The sequence below is a fragment of the Phacochoerus africanus genome, chromosome 7 (genome assembly GCF_016906955.1).
Source record: "Phacochoerus africanus isolate WHEZ1 chromosome 7, ROS_Pafr_v1, whole genome shotgun sequence".
NCBI classification, from domain to species: domain Eukaryota; kingdom Metazoa; phylum Chordata; class Mammalia; order Artiodactyla; family Suidae; genus Phacochoerus; species Phacochoerus africanus.
Window position 1 is genome coordinate 90850600 of NC_062550.1, and position 26079 is coordinate 90876678.

Below are 26079 nucleotides of genomic sequence, written 5' to 3' on the forward strand. Positions count from 1 at the left end.
AGACAGAGGGGAATGCGTCCCAGGCACATGCAGTGTTAGGAATGCTTAAGGTGGTTGCTGTGGCCACTAAATGCAAGTCTTTTTTAAAGTTGGATGAGAAGTTTCAAGATAAAGAAATCAGGCTGTAGAGGGGTCCATGGTCAGAACATGGACAGCATCCACACCATTCCAAGGAATATGCACTGTGGCCAAAGGACAAATCCAAAGGGTGACGGAGTGCAAAGCCTGGATGTACACCTTAGAAATTCACACTGACAAAAGTGTGGAAGGTGAAACGCAAAGAGGGGACAAAAATGCATGCAGGAGGCTAGGAGAGATCCGAGGCCCCTGAGGTCACCCAGAGAAATAAGGGCCCTGAAATGGGGCTCTGGAGGCGAGAAGGAGGAGAAGAGGAGAGATAAGTCTTGTTGGAGTCAACCGGGTTTAGTGACCAACGAGAAGTGGGAGGTTAGAGAGAAGAAGGCTGCAATGGTTTCCTGCTTGTGTGACTGGCTGGAGCCAATTATGGAAGAAAGAAGATGAGTTCGGTTTGGGACATGTCAAAATGTAAGATGGAGATTTTGGTTTGAGAATCTTCAGTACTGCTAAAGCTATAGGAGCGGACAGTCTTAATAAAAATGGGCCTTACTTCGCCAGGCAGGTTTCCTGCTTGGATACATGGATGCTAATTCCAGCAACCATGGAGCTGGTTTCACAGAAGATATTGTTGAAGGCATCGACATGTTGGAATAGTTCTTATCTTCAAAGTTCTCTCTCTTTTAGAAGTAGATAATGATACATAATGTTTTTTTAAATGTTATGCCCTATTCTAAGTCTTTTATTATCTCAGCAATCCTAAAACAACAACAACAATGAAACAACGAAGTAGGTCTCAGCATAACTTCTGTTTTACAGATGAGGAAACTGAGGGACAAAGAAACTACACATCTTCTCCGAGATCCCACAGTTAGGAATTGGTACAACATGTCTTTGAACCCAGGAAGGCTAGTCCTAGAGATCAAACTTTTAGAAATTCTGCCCCCCATACTGCATACAATGGGGATCATTAAATATCATGATTACATAGGTATACAAAACTTTGCTGTTAATATCCCGACAGTAAATTCTCCAGAGTTACCTCTTCAGCTATGACCAATACACATGTTTATTCCAAAATCTATTTCTCAAGATCTCTAGTTCTGCATTGTCAAGTTCCTCCTGCGCTATATTTTTAATCCATTCATTCTCTTATGCATTCATTTTATACATATTTATTGAGAACTGTGGTGTGCCGGTGTTGTGCCAGAACCTAAACCTTAGCCTGTGAAACATCAAAGTCTTCCTGTCTTTTCACACCCAGTCCTGCTGGCATACTCATACTTTGTTGCCTCTTGCCTCCAATCTTTTTCTGTCTCATCTACTTTGCCTACTGCTTCTGGATTAATAATTCTGCTTTTTTCTTTTTAGGCCTATGGACGTTCCCAGGCTAGGGGTTGAATCAGAGCTACAGCTGCCAATCTATGCCACAGCCACGGCAACGTAGGATCCGAGCCATGTCTGTGCCCTAAATCACAGCTCATGGCAATGCTGAGCCATGACGGGAACTCCTGGATTAATAATTCTGGCTATACTACTTAATTTATTCATTCATTTAACACATCCATGCCAGGCACTACAGGAGGCACTAGAGATTAGATATTAGAGCCGAGTCCCTGTTCTCCTGAAGCTGACATTCTGAAAGTGCAGACAGGTGGTAAAAATAAATAAATGAAAACTTATCAGGTGATCTTAAGTGACAATACATTAAAGCAGGGAGGACAAGAGGCCCAAAGGAAGTGAGGGGTGACCCACACAGACATCTAGGATAGAAGAATTCCACACAGTGGAGCCCACCAGTGCACTGATGCTAAGCTAGGCAGGCTGCGTAGAAGGATAATGCAATGGTATGTATAAGAAAGAGCTATGGAAACCTGACCAAGAAGGTATAGGAGGGGCCTTAAAATTTCAAACTCTTCATTCAGTACTCTTCCCAGTGGGGCACTGAGATATTACAATTTATAAGAAATACACATTTGGTCATTCGGATGGCCAAAATATATTTCTCATATATATTTGGTCTTCATCCACAGTTCCTGGCTCACAGCTCCCAAAACCCTTGGAATTTTCTAAGTGTTGAGAGTGACAAAGACGTCTTTTGCTCTGTGAATGAGGTGACTTTCACAAAGTGCCTAAGGGTAGAGGTTAGTTGCCAATGGAGCCAACCTCGATTAGAGGTTTAGAACTTTCAGTCCCATCCCCTGACCTCCAGGGAAGGGGAGAGGGGCTGGAAGTTGAATCTGTCACCAATGCCCAATGAGTCCATTCATCAAGCTTATGTAATGAAGCCTCCATAAGATCCCAAAAGGATGGTGTCTGGGAAGCTTGCAGGATGATGAACTCATGAGGGTGCTGGGAGGGTGGTGCATCTTTAGAAGCCATAGAAGCCTTTCCCCAGGTCTTGCTCTATGTATCTCTTTTCCTCTGGCTGTTCCTGAATTATATCCTTTCATAATAAACCTGCAATCTAGTAAGTACACTGTTTCCAGGAGTTCTGTGAACTACTGCAACAAATTCTCCAACCCAAGGTGGGGGGTGAGGGACCCTCTGATATACAGCCAGTCTGTCAGAAGTAGAGGTAGCATGAGCTTGCAACTGGCATCTGAAGTGTGTAGGGGTCAGGTGGGGTGGGACAGGGCCTGGTCTTGCAAGACTGAGCCCTTAACCGGTGGAATCTGGCACTGCCTCCGGGCACACAGTCAGGATTGAGTTGAACCGTAGGACACTGAGTTGGTGTCCCAAGAACTGCTTGTTGGTGTCAGGACTCCATTTAGGCATAACTTACATTGCTCAGAATTCTTATTCATGCACCTTTGTTACAGGCAAGTTGACCTGCTCAGTGTGCCTTCAACGCGCTTGCGATTTTCTGCTTATTAAACCACATACTATTTTCAAGGCCTAGAATAATCATTAAGTTTGGAATAACACAGCTTTGGAGTCAGACTGATTAGGGTTCAAACATCAATTCTGCCCAGTGCTTTAAGTGGACTAGGTTTCTTACTCTCTAATAAACCTCAGTTTCTTCATCTGTAAAAGAGGCATAATAGTACCAATCTCTGAAGACTGCAAGGAGGCTGCAAGGTAACAATTCCTGTAATGCATTTAGAAGACTACCTAGCGTATCATAACTGCTCAACCAATGACTCACTGGTAGCAATTAACATCATAATGCTGGTATACGAGGAAAGAAAAGCACACTTTTTTTTAATATCAAAAAAATCTGTTTCCTCTCCAGAGCCACTGGTTGTTATGCTATGTGATTAGCTTTCTCTTTTCTCTCTTGTGAAATAGAGATAATAATAGTATCTAACTCACAGAGTTATTCTGAGGATCCAATATGTTTTCTAAAGCACGTTGTGAACTAAAAGTATTAGACCAATATGTAATTATAATAATAATAACTGTCTACTGGATGAAGAAGGGATTCCAATGACACAATCCCCAAAGCAGCTTTACAAATTTAATAAGCGCACTTTCTCATCCAGCACAGAAAATATTTATTAAGCAACTTAGAGCACACAGGTAAACGCCATGCTAAGCAAATGAAAGACATTGAGAAGCTGTCAACTAAAGGATATACTATTGCAGAGCTGACCATCAGTGGTAGCTAGTCTAGCTACTGCTTTCATCTTACTGTTTGTGCAGCAGTTTTGTCTCCAAGGCCTTTTGGAAAAAATACAGCTTTGAATTCGTTCACGTCTGCTTTATGCTCATCAAAGTTGACGGTGAACTGCTGAAGGTACCTCCCATAGCACTGTAAAAGGGCCAACTTATATTCCTGAAATAAGAAGAGGATTGGTAAGTTTCAAAATACCATTTGAAGCTTAACATTGTGAAAATTAGGGCGCAGTCATAATATTCCTAATATTAATAGTGTCCATGTTGCTTATTACTGTTATTTTATTACTACCAGCAGCAGCAGCATTGCCACACACTCTGTAACAGACTGCAGTGCACGTGCACTATTTCATCTCATCCTCCTCCCAAGCCTATTGTGAGATGAGACCATCCTGACCTTGGAGAGGGGGAAGAGGCACCAGGGCACTGAGGGGGGGTCATACCTGGCTAAACTCAAAATCCAAAAGATTCGACTTCACTAGATCATGGTAACCCACCTACCCAGTGAGGGAGGAAAATGAGCTCTATAACCGGCCTTGCTTCTGATGCTGCCTAAGTTCCAAAAAAGAAAGAAAGTGTGGGGAAGGGTCGGGAGTGAGGGAGGAAAACAGAAAAGGAAAGAGAAAGAAAAAGGGGAAGGGAAGGAAGGAAAGAAAGAAGGAAGAAAAGAACAATGCAGGTGATGAGCTGGCTTCCTCCATCTGTCCAATCTCTGACATCACAGCAGGACAAATCAAAAAAGTCTGAGCTCTCGTTAGTTATGATTCGTGTTAGTTCTAATTCATGCTTCTGTTCCCATTACAAAGTCAGACGCCTCTTTTCTGAAGCCCCGTTAGTTCTAATTCATGCTTCTGTTCCCATTACAAAGTCAGACGCCTCTTTTCTGAAGCCCGCGGGGCACCGTTGACCTGGAGAGGTTCAGGGCGGTGGATTGTGAGCCGGGCTCTGCATATGACTCAGCTGCCACCTTTCCTGGCTTCCTCCCCTGCAACTGTGTTTCCAGGAAAAGCAACTGCCCTGGATGTGAACTGCCTATTGGGTTACCTCGCCCCTTAGGAGGCATCACAGGCAAAGGCTGTTTTGTTTCTATTTCTGTGGACTTGTTACTTGCTCACTAATTAATTCTGAATCTTTTCCATTCTAACTTGATTCATATAATAAATTCAAATCTCCATGCAAAACAAGAATAGTCCAACAAGATGTTCCTTACTGTGGCTAAAATAAAAATAAAGAGATTCTAGAAACCAAAGTAACCACTCAAGTTTGTTTCCAGGATTATAAATACCTTTATCCGCCCACTTTCCCATCAGTGAAAAGTAGGTTTACTTTTTTCTTTGTTCTTTTACGTAAAAGTTTAAATAGCCTATCTGAAATATTCTGAATCCTTAGTCACTATCTGTCACCACCTTGCTCTATATTTCTAACACGCTTCTTCTTCCCACTTCCATCCACCTGGATTCTCCCAAACCCCAAACTCTGCTGTGTACCACCAACTTCTTATGTTAAGGAGAAGCATTAAAATATAGAGGGAAAAAAAAGTTCCCATCAGGACTCAGGAACCAACTAGGAAGCATGAGGTTGCAGGCTCGATCCCTGGCCTTGCTCACTCACTGGGTTAAGGATCCGGCGTTGCCCTGAGCTGTGGTGTAGGTTGCAGACGCGGCTCGGATCCCGCGTTGCTGTGGCTGTGCTGTAGGCCGGCGGCTACAGCTCCAATTCAACCCCTAGCTTGGGAACCTCCATATGCCGTCGGAGCAGCCCAAGAAATGGCAAAAAGACCAAAAAAAAAATTATATATATTTATATTTATACACACACATATAGAGGAGGCACTCTTAATTCTCGTCAAAACTGTTACTTCACATGAATCTAGCTTACAAGTTGGACCTCATCTGAATTTTTTTTCCTGGAATTTTCCAAACTCTGTATTTTCAAGTTTCTAAGAACCATGGTCCAATTACATGGAGCTAAGGTAATTCTCCAATTTTTGCAGCAGAAAATAGATGGTACTGCTTCATTAACAAAGTTCCTCCACCTCTTAGCCTCTATGTGGTAAATTTCCCTCCCAGACCCAAAGTATTCAGGTCCATAAAACAGAAATGCAGGAGGAAAAGGAAGCTGGGAAACTAGATTGGGAAAAGACTTGAAACCATGCCCTACAGACTTAACGGAACCTGATAACAAAGAGATTTGCGTGAGTTTGATTTACAGAACAACAGATAAGAGAGGCTTGTTAAAAAATAACCCTCTGCTTGTAAACTACCTTCACTACTTAAGCTCAGTTGGGTTTTTGGTTTTTTGTTTTTCTTCCTCTCTTTACTTGCATACCTTCCCAGCCTCACGCAGCCTCGCTGTTCTGCAGGAACTCGGAGTCGGCTCTGGCCCAGGGCGAAACAGCTGGGGCTGGTCGAGACCACCCCCCCCTAAAACTGGGCCGCGCAGGTGTCCGGGCGGGGCCACCTGACGTCAGAGGCTGGGAAGCTCCGCCTTCCCATCAGGCTAAGCGCCTCCACGCTCAACACAGAAAGGCCGAACCGAGATGCACCTGCGCAGGACGCCGACAACCTCACCTTTTCACTGCCTTAAATCACTGGCGCCCAAGCCTGGAACCATTCTGCCTGTCTCATAAATATCGCAGCCCCCTCAGTTCCGGAAGGCGGATCCGAGATTGGTTCCTCCCTCGACTGCCGTCTGAAGAAACTCTTTCTCTGCAGCAAATCTGGGCCGCTTGCTTGGGTTTGGCTTTGCTTGCGCGTCAGGAAAACAGGCCTGGCGGGGTAACAGACTGAATACTGCCCACGTCTGGCCTAAAATCACTCTGTTCAACATGGCTCTTAGTCCAAGGATCCTCCATGTGCCAAACACTCATTTAACTTGGAATAATTTGGGCCTGTGCCAGAGATTTCTGGAAAAACTAACATTTTCATTAACTGAAAACCCAGCCATGGTGCAGTCTTATCAAACCAAGTCCATAAGCCCACAGCGATCCGAGAGCTGGCCGTGGAGATGCAACTGCAAATAGGGCACGGACTCAGTGCGAATACAACCCTGAGCAAGAAACAGAGCATGTAGGGAATGCCTGCTGTAATCACACAGAGGGAAGTGTTAAGAAGGAGCTGAGAGTCATTAAGACGAGGCACTGAGCACCAACCCACCCAGGGGCAAGGCCAGGAGCTATGAGAGCCGTCTGCTGGGCAGGGCCAGCCATGTGAAAAACAACAGGAAGTGGTGTCTGCGCTCCTTTGTATAAGGTAGGAACACGATGATTCAGCATTTCCTGTTGGGCGCCCACCACACCCTCTGTTCACTGGGGGCCCCTGTTCCCGCCCATCCGCAGCCAACTGCCTTTCTGTTCGGGAATATATCACCCCTGGAGAATCCCAACTGCAAAATTTTAAAACTAACACTTTGTGGATTACTGTGCCTCAGCAAAATTTGTATACCCTTCTATTTTTCTAAGGGGAAAAAAAATCAAATCGTGTCAAATAGGAATGGTATCAAACCACAACTAATAATACTAATAATTAGTCAAATGAGTTTCATGTGGGCTCCTGTTACTCTGGAGGCACTTACTTTCATTTCACAAAGGCTATCTCCAACTTTCAGAAGCTTCTCGTTGTAATAGGCAGCTGGCAGCCGGGGGGCGTATTTGGTCCAGATATTAAACAGAGAGGTGGCACTGTAAAAAATCATGACATCAAATGATATTGTCAAAGGCAGCAGGAAACCTACATTGACCAGCGAACAATTCTTAAAAACTTCTCTGTGCTAAGTCTTTTCAATGTGCCTTATGTTTAATGTCTAATTATTCATAAATGTAATTATGGTCAAGAGTATTGCTTCCTTTGTACCAAGCACTGATAGAAGCTCTTTCTATGCATTTCTAATGATTTTACTTTTCTAATTTTATTATTTTTTGTTGAGGTATAGTGGATTTATAATATTATATGTTTCAGATATACAACAGTGACTCAATTTTTAAAGGTTATATTCCATTTATAGTTATTATTAAATATTGACTACATTCCCTCTGCCACACAATATATCCTTGTAGCTTATTTATTTTATATATAGTAGTTTGTACCTCTTAATCACCTTTTCTTGTCTCGCTCCTCTCCACTTCCCTCTCCTCACTGATAATCACTAATTTGTTCTCTATCTCTGTGAGCCTGTTTCTTTTTTGTTGTATTTGCTAGTTTGCTGTATTTTTTAGATTCTGTTTTTAAGTGAGACCATATGGTATTTATCTTTTTCTCTCTCACTTCTTTCAGTTAGCATAATACTCTCTAGGCCCATCCATGTTGTTGCAAATGGCAAAATTTTTTATTCTTTTTTATAGCTGCGTAATATTCCATTGTGTGTGTACCATACATTCTTTTATTTTTACATTATTTAAAATTAAATTATAGTTGATGTACGATGTTGCACCAATTTCTGCTGTCTTGGCGCAAAGTGACCCAGTCTTACATATATATATATACATTCCTTTTCTTATCTTCCATCACATGTATTCTTTTTATTTTATTTTTAATGGCTGCACCTGTGGCATATGGCATTCCCAGCCAGGGACAGAGCCACAACTGTGACCTATGCTGCAGCTGCAGCAACGCCCACTGCACCAGGCTAGGGATGGAACCCTCGCCTCGGCAGCAGCCTGAGCTTCTGCAGTTGGATTCTTAACCCACTATGCCACAGCAGGAATGCCATTACATATATTCTTAATCTATTCATCTGTTGATACTTAGGTTGCTTCTGTATCACAGCTATTGTAAATAGCGCTGCTGTGAACATTGGGTCTATACTCTTTGTATGCATTTTTTAAAACAGATTTTATGTTTTAGAGTAGTTCTAGGTTCACAGAAAAATTGAGTGAAAAGCATAGAGCCCCCATAAACCCCTTTCCCCAGCATATGCACAGCCTCCCCTATTATCAATATCCCCCATCAGAGTGGTACATTTATTACAGCTGGTGGGCTCACACTGACATAATTATCAGGCAGTGTCCATAGTTTACATTAGGGTTTATTCTTGTCCATTCTATGGGTTTAGACAAATGTATAAGGACACATATCCACCATTGTATCACATAGTTTCACTGCCCTAAAGCTTCTCTGTGCTCTGCCTATTCTTCACTCCCTCTCCACTCACCTCAGGCAACCCCTGAACTTTTTAGTCTCTCCACAGTTTTGCCTTTTGCAACATGTCTTATACTTGCAATCATATAGTAAGTTGCATTTTCAGATTGGCTTCTTTCACTTAGTAATGTGCATTTAAGATATGCAGCCATGTTTTCCCATGGCTTGATAGCTCATTTCCTTTTAGCGCTGAATAATATTCCATTGTCAGTATATGCTACAGTTTATTTATCAGTTTACTTACTGAGAGATCTTGTTTGCTCCCAAGTTTTAGCAGTTTGAATAAAGCTGCTACAAACATCCATGTGCAGATTTTCATATGGATAGAAGTTTTCAACTCCTTTGGGTAAACACCATAATTGCTGGATTACACGATAAGGGTGTGTTAAGTTTTGTAAGAAAACATCAAACCGTTTTCAAAAGCAGCTGTACCGCTTCGCATTCCCCTCAGCAATGAACGAGAGTACCTGCTGCACATCCTTGACAGTGACTGCATTTGGCCCGTTCTAATAGGTGTGTCGTGGTACAGCATTGTCGTCTTAATTTGCATCTTCCTAGTGATGTATGATATGGAACATCTTTTCATATACATTTTTAAAAATTTTTTTATTTTTAGGGCTGCACCTGCAGCATATGGAAGTTCCCAGGCTAGGGGTCACAGCAGAGCTACAGCTGCCAGCCTACGCCACAGCCACAGCAATGCGGAATCTGAGCTGTGTCTTAGACCTACACCACAGCTGACAGCAACGCTGGATCCCCAACCCACTTTGCAAGGCCAGGGATCAAACCCACATCCTCATGGACACTAGTTGGATTCGTAACCAACTGAGCCACAACAGGAACTCCGTCTTTTCATATATTTATTTGCCATTTGTATTTCTTCCTGGGTAAGTGTCCATTAAGGTTATTTGGCCCATTTTTTGTTTTCCTATTGCTGAGTTTTTAGAGTTCTGTGTATATTTTGGATGCATCCTTTATCAGATATGTCCTTTGCAAATATTTTCCCCACGTCCGTGACTTGGCTTTCATTCTCTTGACAGTGTCTTTCACGGGGCAGAAAACTTTAATGAAGTCCAGCTTATCAACGCTTTCTTTCATGGATTGTGCCTTTGTGTTATATCTAAAAAGTCACTGCCAAACCAAAGGTCGTCTAGATTTCTCCTGTGTTATCTTCTAGGGCTTTTAAATAGCATCGCATTTTCCCTTTAGGTTTGTGGTTCATTGTGAGTTAATTTTTGGAAAGGGCATAAGGTCTGTGCCTAGATTCAGGGTTTAAGATGTGGATGTCCCATTGTTCTAGCACCATTTGTTAAAAAGACTGTCTTTGCTCCATGGTATTGCTGTTACTCCTTTGTGAAAGATCAGTTGACTCTATCGATGCGGGTCTGTTTCTGGGCTCTCTGTTCTGTTCCTTTGATCTATTTGTCCATCCGTCTGCCCCACCACACTGTCTTGATTGGTGTAGCTTTATAACAAGTCTTGAGGTCAGGTAGTGTCAGTCGTCCAGCTTTGTTCTCCTTCAATATTGTGTTGGCTATTCTGGGTCTTTTGCTGGCATGAATATTTTTCACTTCATTTTCACTGAGATGGGTAATATCAACATCCCAGATACACAGTTAATGAAACTCAGGCCCAGTGCCTCCATGCTTTTAGCCATATATAACTATGCCTTCCATTACTCTGGAAGAGAAACTCCCTAAAGGCAAGGACCTCATCCATATTAATCATTGCCTGGCCCCAAGAGTAGTGAATATCTAGCATATGCCAGTACTCAGTAAAAAGTTGTTGAAAGAATGAATAAACAATAAATGACTAGGGAAAAGAATTCCTTGTTCTTATTTCATGCTTTTCTATAGACTGTTCAGGATTCAAATATTCAGTCAGTCCTTTTGGGCTTCCTGTATGGTTTTTAATCAGATTTCAGAGGGTAGCAAATCATTACTTATTTTGTTCATTCATTTAGTTGATATAGACTCCTGCCTTCTCTCCTGCAAATGACAGATGCCTCTAGAAAAAGGCCCACATTTCTCCTAATAGTTATCCAATCCTATCTCAGAAATTTCTAGAGAAAGATGGTGTTATGGCCTGATTGTGTGTGCCCCTCGAAATTCCTTTGTTGAAGCCCTAAGCCCCGGTGTGGCTGTATTTGGAGAAGGAGACTCTTAAGGAAGTAATTAGGATTAAATGAGGTCACGAGGGTGGGGTCCACTGGGATGAATCCATTCTGAGAAGAGACCCTACAGAGTTAATGCTCTCTCTCCGCTTGCACAGAGGAAAGGCTCTAAAAGAACCAAGTGGATGTCTGCAAGCCAGGAAGAGGCTCGCCCCAAAAACTGGCCCTGCCAGACCTAGATCTGGGACTTCCAGCCTCCAGCACGGTGAGAAAGTAAATTTCTCACGTTTTAGGCACCTAGCCTGTGGTATTTTGTTATGATAGCCCAAACTGACTAATTAGTAATTACTAATTAGTAATTAGTACCCCAAGCTGACTAATACAGACAGGAAGCTACACTTCAGGACTGAAGTACTTATCATTGTCCAATGTTGGAGTATTAATGGACCAACCTCAACAAAAATATGTCAGTTAATTCATTTGGGTAATTAATAATGACCGAGTGACAAGAGAGGAAGGGGGTCCAGGGTATTCCTGTCATCATGGACCAACTAATATTTAAGGGTAAGAAAATACACATGCCAAGTAGTAAATAACCATGCCAAATACAGACGATAGAAGTTTAAAAATGTAAATGTTTTTGGGTTTGTTTTACGGTTTTCACTTTCATTTGCTGCTTCATAAAATGCAATAGTATTAGAATAAATAAAAGGAATCCAAGAAATTCACCAAGTCTTGGTAGAATTTTTAAATTATGTAGGTGAAAGAGCTAATTCTTCCAAACCTTACAGATGAGATAATGATGAGTAGGTTCATTACTCATAAAAGAAAAATACCAGCTTTGTTAAATCAATCAAGGTTATATAATGAAAGAGGGTTTTTTTTTTTTTAAAGTGAACCATAAGTTCAAGTTAAGACTACTCATTGGAAGTGGCTTATATAATGATTAAGTAAGGAAAATATATGCTATGTAATGTACATCATTTAAGAAAAATGTTAACATACTCTGGATTGCTATTTGATTATAGTTGCTGCTTGGTATTTTTAATTTTCTAAAATAGAAAATCATAACTGTATAAACAGAAGATCAAATTTTTATGTGCTCTTAACAAAAGCATACCTTTAAAATGTATCACACTCTAAAGGCATTGCTGGTATGATCAAAGTCTGTATTTTAGATACTAGGAATTGGTTTTTTTTTTGTTTTTTTTTGTTTTTGTCTTTGCTATTTCTTTGGGCCACTCCCGAGGCATATGGAGGTTCCCAGGCTAGGGGTCGAATTGGAGCTGTAGCCACTGGCCTATGCCAGAGCCACAGCAATGCGGGATCTGAGCCGCGTCTGCAACCTACACCATAGCTCACGGCAACCCTGGATCGTTAACCCACTGAGCAAGGGCAGGGACCGAACCCGCAACCTCATGGTTCCTAGTTGGATTCGTTAACCACTGCGCCACTACGGGAACTCCAGGAATTGTTATGTTTGCAGAAGTTCTTATAAGAAGCATCAAATTTTTTATTTAAAAAAATCATCATCTGTCAAATATGTTATAAAAGCAACATACCTCCTACCGCCTCTACTCCTAACTGGTCTCCACATGGCCAGCCTTACTCCATTTGGATAAAGTCACCAAAATGTTTTAAGACCAAAATCACATAAAGTTAATTCTTTGCCAAAGACTAAGCAATGTTTTCCCACTGCATTTGGAATAAATGCGAATGCTCTACCCGGCCTCTCAAACCCAAAGCCCTACCTACTCCTCTAATCTCATCTCATACCACTGCACCCACACACTCTACCCTGTGCTGAACGGGCTTCTGTCCATTCCGTAAGGGCCCCCGACTCTTTCCTGCCAAGATCTTCCCACACGCTCGTTCCCTGTTTATCCTCTCTCCTTGCTGGTGGACTGCCAGGCATCCTTCTAATCTCAGCTTAATGTCACCTCCCTCTCCATTCATTTGAAGGCAGGTCTCCACTGTGTTCCTGTTAAGTCTGTGCTCCAGTGTCACCTACTCCAACCACCTTGATGAAAATTGCAACCACATCTCCCACTCCGTAACCCTTCCTCTCTTTTTCTCCCTAGCATTTATCACTTTCTAGGTCACCATAAAATGTACTTATTTAATATGTTTGTTATCTATTCCCCCCTCTAGAATAAAAGTACCAAGAGGGCAGGGATTTTTGTCTGGTTCATTGCTATGTCCTCAGCGCTTAGAGCAATACCTGGCACATGTTAAATTCTCAGTAGCATCTTCTTTCATGGCACTTGTTTGTGTGTTGACTTAGTAACTCATCAAAAACTAATCTCCCTGGAGTTCCCGTCATGGCACAGCGGAAACGAATCAGACTAGGAACCATGAGGTTGCGGGTTCGATCCCTGGCCTCACTCAGTGGGTTGAGGATCTGGTGTTGCCGTGAGCCGTGGTGTAGGTCGCAGACTTGGCTCAGACTTGGCGTTGCTGTGGCGTAGGCCAGCAGCTGTAGCTCCTATTGGACCCCTAGTCTGGGAACTTCCATATGCCGAGAATGTGACCCTAAACAGCAAAAAAAAGAAAGAAAAGAAAACTCATCTCCCTCTCTAAACTATAAGCGTCAGATTCCCAAGTCTATTTTGTTCATCACTGTATAACCCATGACTAGTGCAGACCCTGTCATATAGTAGGCACTCAATTAAAAATTACTGTGTAAATATGGAGTTCCCGTCATGGCACAGTGGTTAACAAATCCAACTAGGAACCATGAGGTTGCGGGTTCGATCCCTGGCCTCACTCAGTGGGTTAAGGATCTGGCGTTGCCGCGAGCTGTGGTGTAGTTTGCAGACACGGCTCGGATCCCGCGTTGCTGTGGCTGTGGTGTAGGCTGGCGGCTACAGCTCCGATTCGACCCCTAGCCTGGGAGCCTCCCTACGCTGTGGGAGCGGCCCAAGAAATGGCAAAAAGACAAAAAAAATTAAAAAATTATTGTGTAAATAAATACCTAAATACACGAGAGGTTAGATGTTAAGGGCCGCGTCCATCCTTCATGTTGTGATTCTCTGTTCAGAGATGGGGCAGATCCTGTACCTACTGATTGATCCGGGTCTCCATCCCCATACAGAACACTAACAATTACTGAGAACGCAAGCGTAATTCCTGAATTCTTTCAACGCCTAATATTGAATTTTCACTATGTCCCAACCCTCAGACTAGGTGCTAGAGACAGAGCAATGAAAAAGAGGCTCATCATCCAGAGTCATCAGGGAGCTTACAGTCTAATGGGAGAGACGGAAAATACACAAGAGAAGAAATAAAAGGATAAATTGATGAGTGAACTTGCATTAGATACGAAAGCCCCCTCTAAGGAGGTAAGACCTGAAAGAAGAGAAGGGGCCAGCTCTTTGAATAGTTAAAGAAAGAACATTTCAGACCAAGGAGACAGTAAGTACAAAGTCCCTGGGGTGAGAGACAGAAGGATCTGTTTCCCTGAGAGATAAGTCAGATGAGTGAGACGAAAGCAGCAGGCAAGACAAGAGCCTCAGACCCTGGAGGACACCAGAAGGAGTCTTAGTTTTATCCCAAAAGCAATGGGAAACAATAAACAGTCTTTAGATAGGGGAGTGGGTGATTTATTTATAAAGGTCACTCTGACTGCTCCGAAGGATAGATTTGAGACTCACATGGCAGCAGGGAAAATTTGAGATGGCAGTGGTTTGAAGTCAAATGTTGGTGGTGGAGCTGGGACGATAAACCGCTATCTAAGGCACAGAAACTTTTTTTGTTGTTGTTTATTTTTAGGGCCGCACCCATGGCATATGGAGGTTCCCAGGCTAGGGGTCGAATCAGAGCTACAGCTGCTGGCCTATGCCACAGCCACAGCAATGCAGGATCCAAGCCGAATCTGCAGTCTACCCCACAGCTCACGGCAACAGTGGATCCTTAACCCACTGAGTGACATCGAACCCTCAACCTCATGGTTCCTAGTTGATTCATTTCTGCTGCGCCATGACAGGAACTCCTTTTTTTGGGGGGTGGGGGGGTAAGGCACAGAAACATTTAAAATGTTAATGTATGTAGTTTAGCTCTGTAACGTGCTTTCCCTGGTCAGTTCTTGGTTCTCATCTTAACTTGGCCCATCAGCAATAAGCTGACTTATCATTCCTTCCTTTTCAAAACGCTTTCTCTCCCTGGCTTCCAGTACATCACACGCTTACTGGTTTCCTCCTACCTCTTCGGCCACTCCTTCTTGGTCTCTGCTAGTTTCTTCTTTTCTCCTCCACTTGTCAATGCTGGAGGATCCCAGGGTTCTGTGGTGAGATGCTTCTCTTCTCCAGCTTCACTCACTCCCTTAGCTATTCCATCCAATGTCGGGTTTAAATATCATCAATATGCCCATAACTCCCAAATGTGTTTCTCCTCTGACTTGCAGACTCAAATGTCCGACTACCTGCATAACTGCCTGCCTGGTGAATTACATCCCTATCTTAATACATCTAAAAACTAAGCTCTTCATCGCTCTCACGCCTGCCAGAAATCTGTTCTTCCCACAGTTACAATCCCACACCAGAACCTTCACATTTTCCAGTCTCTCTGTGTGACCAACTCTTTCTACAGAAATCCTCATCACTTGCTACCGTACTCCTTCTTATCTTTCTCAAAGGCCACTTTTCCTGACCATGCTCCCTGCCATCCCATTTTAAATTATTATACCCTTCTGATACCCTTAACCCCCTCCCTGCTCTAATTTTCTCCCTAGCACTTATCTCCTTGTAAAATAATTTCTCTTCATGTTTGTTTAGTAGCTGTCTGTAGTCACAAAAATACATGCCCCATGAGGATATGAATTTGTATATATGTTAACTTGATGTTTTCCTAGTTTCTAGAATGGACTCTGATATTTAGGAGATGCTCAATAAATATGCAGTTAAGTGCATGAATGAATAATATAAGTTAAAACTATTTCTTCTTATTAAATAATGATGAGAAATATAAGATGAGACTATTGCCTGTTCTGGTATTCTTTGCCACTTGTCTACTTTTCTGGCTGTTCAGTTTGCAGTGTATTTTGACTGGGAAAGAAAGATGGTAACAAAGATAGGAAAGAATCTTAAGAACAGGTTGTTTGCAGTGCGAGATAATAACAAGGTAATAGAACCCAGAAAAAGGCAAACATGTGAAATGAATCACAAAGTCAAGAAAAAGTTACTGCGATCCTAGCAACAATATAAAAAGGAGTAACATATAAATATTCACAGGATGACATACTTCATGGTATCTGGAACTAACTTTTTCAAGACTCTAAGCTACATCAAAGTTATTCCTTTTTCTCCCCATACAAAATTGTACCCAAAACGTGAAAAGTTGTAAAACATGAAAAGTGAGCCAAACATGTATTAGCATGAATTAGTCATTATAAGACACTCAGAAACAGAACAAATGGTGAGTTATGGAATAATTTCTTTGTTGATTTTTATTCTGACCCCAGCAGGAAGCCAAGGTACAACATTTATTAGGAATTAAGGATTGTAATAACAATGACTCTCCACTCCTTAAACTTTGTATCTCCAGGGCCCTTTGGCCATGTTCTGCGTCCACAGCACTGACCCAGTCCCGGGACCACCACCTGCATCCTACAGGGTACCTCCTCCTCAGGCCCCCGGAGAATGCCGTTCAGGCAGCCCCCGCCCCAGCGCCCTGCCTCTGCTTACCAGTGCCGGTGGAATTCATGCTTCTGTTCCTCCGTTGTAGCTAAAGCCTTCTTTCTCTTCATAAAGCCTAGCAACTCCTGGATCTCCTTCTCACAGGAGACCAGGAGTGGGTTTTTAGCATCCAGTGGCCCATAAAACACGGCAAGGGGCAACGAATCCTCATGGCAGGTCGAGTGAGGCACCGGGCTCAGCGAGCTCGCCTTCGACTCCAGGGGTGATTTTGAGATCGCGGTCGAGGTGGGGGGTGGCGTGGGCGGCGGTCCTGGTGGCGACACCGAGGTGGGAGACAAGTTGGATGGGGAGAACGAACAGGTGCCGTGCGCCGCCATATTGCCAAGACCCTGGCCTCACCGGGAGTGTGTGTACACGCGGTTGCCTGGCAACGGTCTCCCGGCAACCAGGCATCCCGCGTGCTTTTGGGGAAACACAGCGGCCCCTGGAGGGCAAAGGAAGAAAGAACCAGTTCCAGAAAGCAATATTGCTCCTACGGTGTTTTTGTCCTGCTCACCGCTGTGTGAGATAAGAACTGAGAGAGGGTTCTGGGCGGAGAGCCAGAAACTTAGGATCACAAGCCCAAACTATACCGTTTTCCATTTCAACCACTTAATAATGATAATGATGGTCATTAATACATTGCCAGGCATTGTTCTAAGCATTTGAAACTAATCTCATTTACCTCATTTAATCATCATTATAGCTTTACAATATTATTAGTATCTCTGTTTCACAGTTTAAGAAACAAAAGTTGAGGGACGTTAAGTCATTTGACCAAAGTCAGAGTAAACCAAGTCTCAGCCTTCTGACTCCAAAGCTTTTGCTCAAAACGAACAGGCTGTATTGACCATCCCCTGAAAACGAGTTTATCAATTGAATTGAAATTAAGAAAATATCTGACAGTAGTTTAAGAATCAAGTACATGCAGCTGATCCATTGTGGTCTCTCTTTTTGTACCTTGAGGTCTGTAATTGTGAATGATGTTGATGCCTGGTAGTTAAGATTACTCTATGGTTATTCACTTGTATTTTAGCCTTATCCTAATTATCACTGTATTCTAAATTTATGAGCATTTTTCTCAGCCTTAATCATTGGACATTAATGTGTACTCATGCTTGAAGTGGTGATTCTCAAAAGACTTTTGCATTTTAAACAGGGATTTTAGGAAACTTTGTTTCCGACAAGGAAACTGTGGCCTCAAAGGAAATATTAGGGGGCGAGGGAAGTTCTCTCCCTACATGATGGGTAATAGTTAAGTTTATTTATATCTTTAAAGTATGAGTCTCCAACTAGTACAGGACTTGCTTTTTTATAAATTATGCAGAGCCAAAAATTGTTTAAGAGATGGAGCAGAAATATTTGATGGCTTAAGAAAATAGGCCTTTAACACTGAAAACTGTTACTGGTTCTGCACACTTAAAAACAAAGACACTAACTAAACACCATGTGAGCCTCATTTCCCGCTTAAGATTAAGAAGCTTGTTGGACACAGCCTGATTTCTTTCAGGTCTGACCTAATTTCTTGCAGACTCTGTGGACCTGTGCTAATTTGTGAGACTGGCCTAAGATGTCATGTGTACTGTATTCTAATATTCTTTGAAGGAAAACGATGATAATTTTGCTCTTCAAATCACGTAATTATGGCCAAAAACCTTCTTGGCAAACAGCAAGGTGCTCTAACACCCCACGGTAAGGAATTCAGTTCTCCAATCAGGATGTAGAAATCGTTCTTTGATCAAGATTTTGTCATGTCTCTAGGTGAGCAATAAAAATGTCAAGACTTTAAAGAATTTAGGCCTAAAGAAATAATTCCTCCTTGAGGTATTTACAGAAAGTATTAATAGACCTTTTCAAAAAATCGGTTTGGTAAATTCTTTCCTTTTTCACCTTCTCCTTGTTCTTACTGAACAGACATGTCCACTTCAGAATAATTTGCCACTGTAGGTACTAAAATATAGTACTATGTTTTATATTGATGAAAGTGAAACTGTAGGATAAATTTTAAAGTAACCAGAGAGGAGGAAAGAAAAAGAAAATAAATAAAGTGGGTCCCCCCCCCCCCCGCTCTGGCTTCTCTCAAAAACAACCTGTCAGGAGTTCCTGTTGTGGCGAAGCGGAAACGAATCTGACTAGGATCCATGAGGATACAGGTGCGATCCCTGGCCTTGCTCAGTGGGTTAAGGATCCAGCGCTGCCGTGAGCTGTGGTGTAGGTCTCAGACGTGGCTCAGATCCTGCATTGCTGTGGCTGTGGCGTAGGCCAGCAGAGGTAGCTCCATCTGGGAACTTCCATATGTCATGGGTGCAGCCCTTAAAAGCAAAAACAAAAACAAAAAAACAAACACACCTTCCATAGTGCAGACATATTTCAAAGTCGCTGGTAAAAGAAAATGTGACTAATTAAATTCAAATACTTAAATTATGAAACATTGCATCTTAGTCATTGTCCTTCTTGAACACACTAAAGTTAACAGGCCATACCTTTCGGTAGTTTTTGAAAGCTTGTCTGAATATTTAAATGGGTGCTATATTCTGAATCACCATTGTGGCAAGATGCATGTTTCCATTTTCTTTAGTTTAAATTATATTTGAATCATTTTTTAAAACATTTTCCAGCTAATCTTGCTTGTAATGAGATGCAGCTATTAGACTATCTTTTCTATTTCTTTGTCACTGTGCTTTATTCTTTTCACTGTTGTGGAAGAATAGAGCTCTGCAACTGACAGCTAAATAATGTAAATAGCTTCCTTATAAATAATGTAAATTGCTGTTTCCTTATAATTAGTGTCTTTGCAGGCTGCAGGGATCTGCTTTGTTCATTTGAGTCCTTATCATTTAACATTACTGTTGGAGAAAGAATAAATAAGGTTCCATCTTCTTTCTCTTCCCAATTTAGTTGTTAATCATTTGTGCTGTCCCAAATATGCACTTATTTTTTAAAGCCCAAAGACCTCTCTTGCTTACCTCACTATCTAATATTTAGACTTTTTTAAATTTCATGCTTTCATTTGGTGAAATGTAACTCTTTCTTTAGTGTATCATAAATGTATAGATGAACCTCCTTTTTCTGACAAGAAGCAGATGACATGCTCACAACTAACCCTAAAGAAGGCATGCTCTGAAATATGCGGTGATAGATTTTTAAAATACTACAGGTAGCCCAAGATGAAGCTTCGGACTGGAGGGAGAGCAGAGGATTCCAGAGGAGGTGATGTTTTAGCCCTGATCTCTAATTGCCCTTCCTTAATAGGAAGATCCTTGCGTCAGGGTTTGCCTATTTACTGTGATAACCTAGCCCTGAAGCCTGACCGCTGGCAGACATGTAAAGCTTTGTGGGAGTGAGTGAATGGAAAAAAAAGATGAAGAACATTTAGAAGGATACCCCTGAGAGAAAAGACTGAGTAAGGTACAAAGTCATAAACATAAACAGCAAGTTAAATAAAAAATTTGTCTAGTGTGGTGAGCCAGAGACTGCAGAAGCTGAGACAGAAAGAGAAGCATGATCAAATAGTTAGAAAATGAGCTAAAAATTTTGACTTAGCTCTATATGCAGTGTGGAAACTAACTTAGAAAAACAGTGTAAGGTAGGGGTTGTAAATCCACAGTCTGGAGTTCGCATTGTGGTGCAGCAGAGATGAGTCTGACTAGGAACCATGAGGTTGCAGGTTCGTTCCCTGGCCTCGCTCAGTGGATTAAGGATCTAGCGTTGCCCTGAGCGGTCGTGTAGGTCTCAGATGCGGCTCAGATCCTGTGTGGCTGTGGCTGTGGCATAGGCCAGTGGCTATAGCTCCAATTGGACCCCTAGCCTGGGAACCTCCATATGCCACGGGTGCGGCCCTAAAAACAAACAAACAAACAAACAAACAAACAAATTCTTGGGCCAGAAAACATCGTTTGAATAACCAGTTCTTCCAAGTTACTTAAGCTCATTGTGCCTTGATTGCTTCATCTAAGAAAGGGGGATGGAATAATAATACTACATACCCCATAATTTTGTCTTGTTTGGAATTAAATGAGTGAATATACGTAACACCCATAAAACAGTGCTAGGCACAAAGTAATTTCTATAGAAGTATTTGCTAGTACAGTTATTCACTTGAGAACCATCAATTTTTTTTTTTTGGCTTTTGTCTTTTTGTTGTTGTTGTTGTTGTTGTTGTTGCTATTTCTTGGGCCGCTCCCGCGGCATATGGAGGTTCCCAGGCTAGGGGTTGAGTCGGAGCTGTAGCCACTGGCCTACGCCAGAGCCACAGCAACGCGGGATCTGAGCCGCGTCTGCAACCTACACCACAGCTCACGGCAACGCCGGATCATTAACCCACTGAGCAAGGGCAGGGACCGAACCCGCAACCTCATGGTTCCTAGTTGGATTCGTTAACCACTGCGCCACGACGGGAACTCCTGTTTTCAAGCAGAAAAGAACATGACCCAGTCTATATTTTACATATTTTAGGAGGAAAACTCCTTTGGTAGAATGAACGTGCATTGGTATGAAGGAGGTTACATCTGATCTCAGTTCCACAGATTATCACAACAATTGCATATAGTCAACAATGAGACAGAAGGAGCCAAACTAAAACCAGGGAAGACACCAAGCTGGAATCAGGAGGAAACCAAATTCTGGTCAATAAAGTGAAAGAGTCATGCACTAATATGTAACTTATATAACAATTATATTAAATATAATTAATATATAGTATATACCTTATGTCATACATAGGATTTTTTTTTGTTTTATATATGTAACACATATACACAGACAGAGTTGTCATAAAAGTGGTAGAAGAAACTCTAATAGAGTATACTTACTGAAAAACTTTCCTAAAAGCTACAGAAGTAAAAGACCAAAAGAAAAATTCTGGTCAGCTTGAATACATGAAGACAAACTTTTGGAGGGATGAAAGATACCACAACAAAAGTGGAAAAACGAACTGTACCCTGGGAAAAGATGTTTTTAATGTCACACCTACTGTGCAGCTCCTGTATTGATAAATATCAATAGCAGGTTCAGACTAACAGACCCAATAAAGAGACTGCTGGGGTACATGAAACAGGTTTGCTTATTACAAGCTACGGGAGGAAGTCAGTGTAGAAAGGTTACACAACAAACAGATGACCGACCTTGTCCAGGACAGATGCGAATACAAATTTCTAAAACCTAAAATCCTCACCGGTGGTACCCAATTCTGCACGGTAATATCCCTGCATCTTTGAAGTTTCTGATGCTGGAACAAATGCCTGCAATTCCTCTGGAGTTCAGTATTGCTTAAAACTTACTACTTGCATGCGTGGACATTTTCTGATACTTCTACTTGGCTCTTCCACCCCTAACAGATGAAATGCCACAGGTTAGGGATCCCATGCTAGGGTTCTGCTAAATACTAAGTTGCCCCTTCGATCAAAGGTTCCGAGTTGGTGAACTGCCAGAGATCTGGAAACGAGATGAGGAGCCACAGTTTCCCACTGCAGCAACTAACCTCAGACATCTGCTCACCATTTCTTGACTTTTCTGATTCTACACATCGAGCCACACCTTTGCGGCCTGCTCAGCCATCGGTCTTGACCCTGTAACACCATGGTCCATTAGCCAACACCAGGTATCCCTATAGGTAAAGGGACCTTGGTGTCACTCTGGCCTGGCCGTCCCTTATGGTAAGTAAATCTCAGGCCAGCCTTTGTTAACTGTTGCCCCCTGGCCTTTGCCAGTCTGGAATTACATCATCCCCACTGATATTATGAAACTCAGTTTCATGGCCGAATTCTCCACGGTCACCTCTGGCCCACAGGAGACTGAACGCTCTAAGCTTCTCTGAAGATGCAGTGCTCACCCCATTGCTACACTTCTTACATTCTCGGGGCTATTTCAGGGCACATGGCCAGGCAGTAGGTCCTTAGGAGGTCCATAAGAAAACATCCCCATCTCTTTGGGCTTTCTGGCCCTTTCTTCAAAATCGCACTGAGCAAGTTCTGCATCTTCATTTCCTGTAGAGCATTATCGGGTCTCCACATCCTGATGTTATTAGGATACTGGATCGCGGCTGGATAACCCCCTGTGAATTAATTCTCCCCTCCCCAGCCTGCATGCTGTCCCCCTGGTCTCACATACTCAAGACACACTCCTACGCATGCTCCCCGCAGGGTCAGCTAATACCTCTCAGCCGGATCCTGCCATTCCTTTGGCATGTGGGCTGTTTCTTCCCAGAGCAGAGCTTGTACATTCCTGTTTTGGCTGTGCCGAAACGTGTCTGGTTTTTAGCCAGGAGGTAATGAAGGGTATTGGGGGCATAGCTGGAGGAAAACAAGAATCATCTTGAAAGGCACCTGCTTCAGATGAGGTCATTGTATGTTCCTCCAGGCAAAAAGAGACTGTTTTTCTCTGGCAGGTGGTTGGAGGCTGTTTCTGCAAGCCCGGAAGGTTCGGGGGGATTTAAGAGCTCAAAATTCTTAGGCTTGTCTGCCTAACGATCTCCATGTCAGATCTCTGGGTCCCATTCTTTTCTTGGAATCTCTGCTACATAATCAGGCTGCAGGCCCGATTTTCAGCAAAGTCTACCCAGCCAGTGCCCTGAGCTGCAATAAAGGCCATCTGACTCTCAGAGAATGTTTGCAGACCTTTCAATGCCTTCGAAGGAAGCCACACCACAATCCCTTTAATTAATATTGCCCCATACTGACTAAGCACCATAGCTATTTCATCTCGCTGTACCTTGCTCTCTACCTGCCCCTCATCACAATGAAACCGTGGGTGAAATCACCGCACACCGAGTGTGCTGTCCACCTGATTTATCGCCGCAATTGGCTCCCTGTTGCTTTCAGGCAGTGGGTGATTCAACGCTAAAATCCTCTCCTGGGGGTCCACCTTTTATAGCTCCCTCTTACTGCAGTAACCTGCGCCCTGCGTCAGTGCTAGTGCTTTGTTTCCTGGTGCGAGTCCCCTGAGGCGAGAAGGAGGAAAAAGCAAGTGAGATCTGAACTGTGATGATGGATTTCCTGTGCCCACTTGCCTGGGCTAAGGGAAGCCCAACTAGCTAGTCAAACCTTGCTTCTGGGTGTGTCTGTGAGGGTCTTTCTGGAAAATATTAACATTAGAATCAGGAGACGAGTAAAGAAGATGCGCCTCACCGAGGCTGGTGGGCCTCAGCCAGTGCCTGGAGTGTCTGAACCCAACAAAAAAGGCAGAGAAAAGGTGAATTTGTTCTGTCTGCTTGAGCTGGGAAATCTCTTTTTTCCTGCTTCGGACATGGGCACTCTTGGTTCTCAGGCCTTTGGACCAGGGATTGAATCACACCTCTGGCCTTCCTCATTCTCCTGTTTCCAGATGGCAGATCATGGATTTCCATAATCACAAGAGTCACTTCTTTGTTGTGTGTGTGTGTGTGTATCGTATCCTGTTTCTCTGTGCCTAATACAGATGTTGGTACTGAGCCATGTTACTGTTGTATAAACACCTTGAACTCTGGAGGTAGCTTTGGAACTGGGTAATGGATAGAGGCTGCAAGAGTTTCAACAAGCACGCCAGAAAAAGCCTCCGTTGCCATGAATGGATGTTAAGAGAAATTCTGGTGAGGACTCAGAAAGAAAAGAGGAGAGGCTGTAGAGAAAGCCTCAGTTCTCTTAGAGAATAAACCTGAACAGGATTTCGGAAGAAATGTGCATTTTGATGAGGTCTCACTCAGGTGGAAATGAGTGATTGGACAATGGAGGAAAGTATTCTTCTTGTTAATGAAAGTGGCAAAGAACGTGGCTGCACTGTGTTTGTATCCTAGGGTTTTGAGGAAGATAGAACCGGGGGACAAAGAAATGACTATTTAGCTGAAGCAACCTCCAAGCAGATGGCCAAAGGTACAGTGTGACTCCTCCTGACTGCATATGGTACAACATGAAAAGGGAGACACAACCAAGCAAAAAGATAGCTTAAAGATTTGGAAAATTTGGAGTTCCCGTCGTGGCTCAGTGGTAACGAACCTGACTAGTGTCCATGAGGATGCGGGTTTGATCCCTGGTCTTGCTCAGTGGGTTAAGGATCCGACATAGCCCTGAGCTGTGGTATAGGTTGCAGATGGGGCTTGGACCCCACAGCGGTACTGTGGCTGTGGCGTAGGCCAGCAGCTGCAGCTCTGATTAGACCCCTAGCCTGGGAACTTACATATGCCCTGAGCATGGCCCTAAAAAGCAAAAAAAAAAAAAAAAAAGAGAGAGAGAGAGAGATTTGGAAAATTCTCAGTCTGCTCTTTTTGTAAAAAATGAAAAAGGATCTTTGTAAAGAACACTAAAAATGTGGCCAAAAAAATCATTCAATGAGATTTTTGTGGATCAGACATCTCTGCAGAAGCTAGGAGCTGTTCCAGACAATGAAAAAAATGACCATGAGGGCAATTCAGAGCTCATTGGGGCTGGCACTCCCATCACAACCCCAGAATGCAAGGATCAGGGGACAGAGCATTTTCACAGGAGGGCCCATGATGCCCAGCACTGCATTATAGCTCAGGTTCCTTGATTGCCCTAGATGCAGCTTCACTGGGCACTTAAACCTGTTCGGAACACTTACATTAGCCTACAGCTGGGCAGAATCACCTAATGCAAAGTCTCTTTTATAATAAAGTGTTGAGTATCTCATGCAGTGTATTGGATACTGTACTGAAAGTACTGAAAGTGAAAATAGAAGGCCTGTAAGTCTATCGGTTGTTTGCCCTCCTTATCGTGTGGTTGGCTGGGAGCTGAGGCTCACTGCCACTGCCTAGCATCATTTAAATGTCTTTGGTTTTATCTGTTGCCAGACTGGGATTAAAAACTCAACCCGGCAAAGTCCCAGTGTTTTGGTACTGTTTCACTCTTCTTGCTCGAAAGCCAGCCAAGTCTTTCCTGAGCTCCTGTCTTTCTTGTGGTGCCTTGGCAACTACAACCAATACTTGCCTTTTGTTTCCCTTCACCTAAAGCCACAAGTTTATTCAGCATATTTTGTGCTACCAAGACATTGCAAATAACAGTTTCACCAAATGTTTCATCACTAAATAGCATGAGCCATCCTCTTTCTAGGCTCCAATAACAGTTTCCTTGCTGCCCACTCTATAACTCTGTGGTTAGTGCTGTACCTTTTAACTTTTTGTTGCAGCAGCACCCTAATTCCAACACAAAACATTATGGCAGTTTTCAGACTAAATTATACTAGGGTAACAAGTAATCCCATAACTCTCTTGCTTACAAAATCAAAATGTCTATCCTTTGTTCACATTTGTGAATATGTGGCTCAGCTGAGTCTCTGCTACACACACTCTCTTCATTTGGGGACTAAAGCTGAAAGAGCAATCTGTATCTGGGATGCTATAAAAGTCAGAGCAGAGGAGGGAAATGATGCAGGAACCATTCAATGGCTCTTAAAGCCTCTGTTCCAAATTAGCACCCATCGCTTTTGCTTACATTTAATTTTCAAAGGCAACTCAAGTTGTCAAGGCCATTCTCAGGGG

General features: G+C 42.8%; 1 protein-coding gene across 1 annotated transcript in view; it reads right to left on the reverse strand.

Annotated features, from left to right (window-relative positions):
- CFAP54 (cilia and flagella associated protein 54) overlaps positions 1 to 16966 on the reverse strand; it is a 308666-nt gene extending 291700 nt beyond the window's left edge. The window contains exons 1-3 of the mRNA XM_047788234.1: positions 16623 to 16966; positions 7267 to 7372; positions 3710 to 3853 (exon numbers count right to left, since the gene is read on the reverse strand). Coding sequence (XP_047644190.1) covers positions 3710 to 3853; positions 7267 to 7372; positions 16623 to 16951 — 579 coding nt within the window. The 5' untranslated portion in view covers positions 16952 to 16966. The remainder of the gene's footprint in view (positions 1 to 3709; positions 3854 to 7266; positions 7373 to 16622) is intronic.
- Positions 16967 to 26079: the final 9113 nt, after the last annotated feature.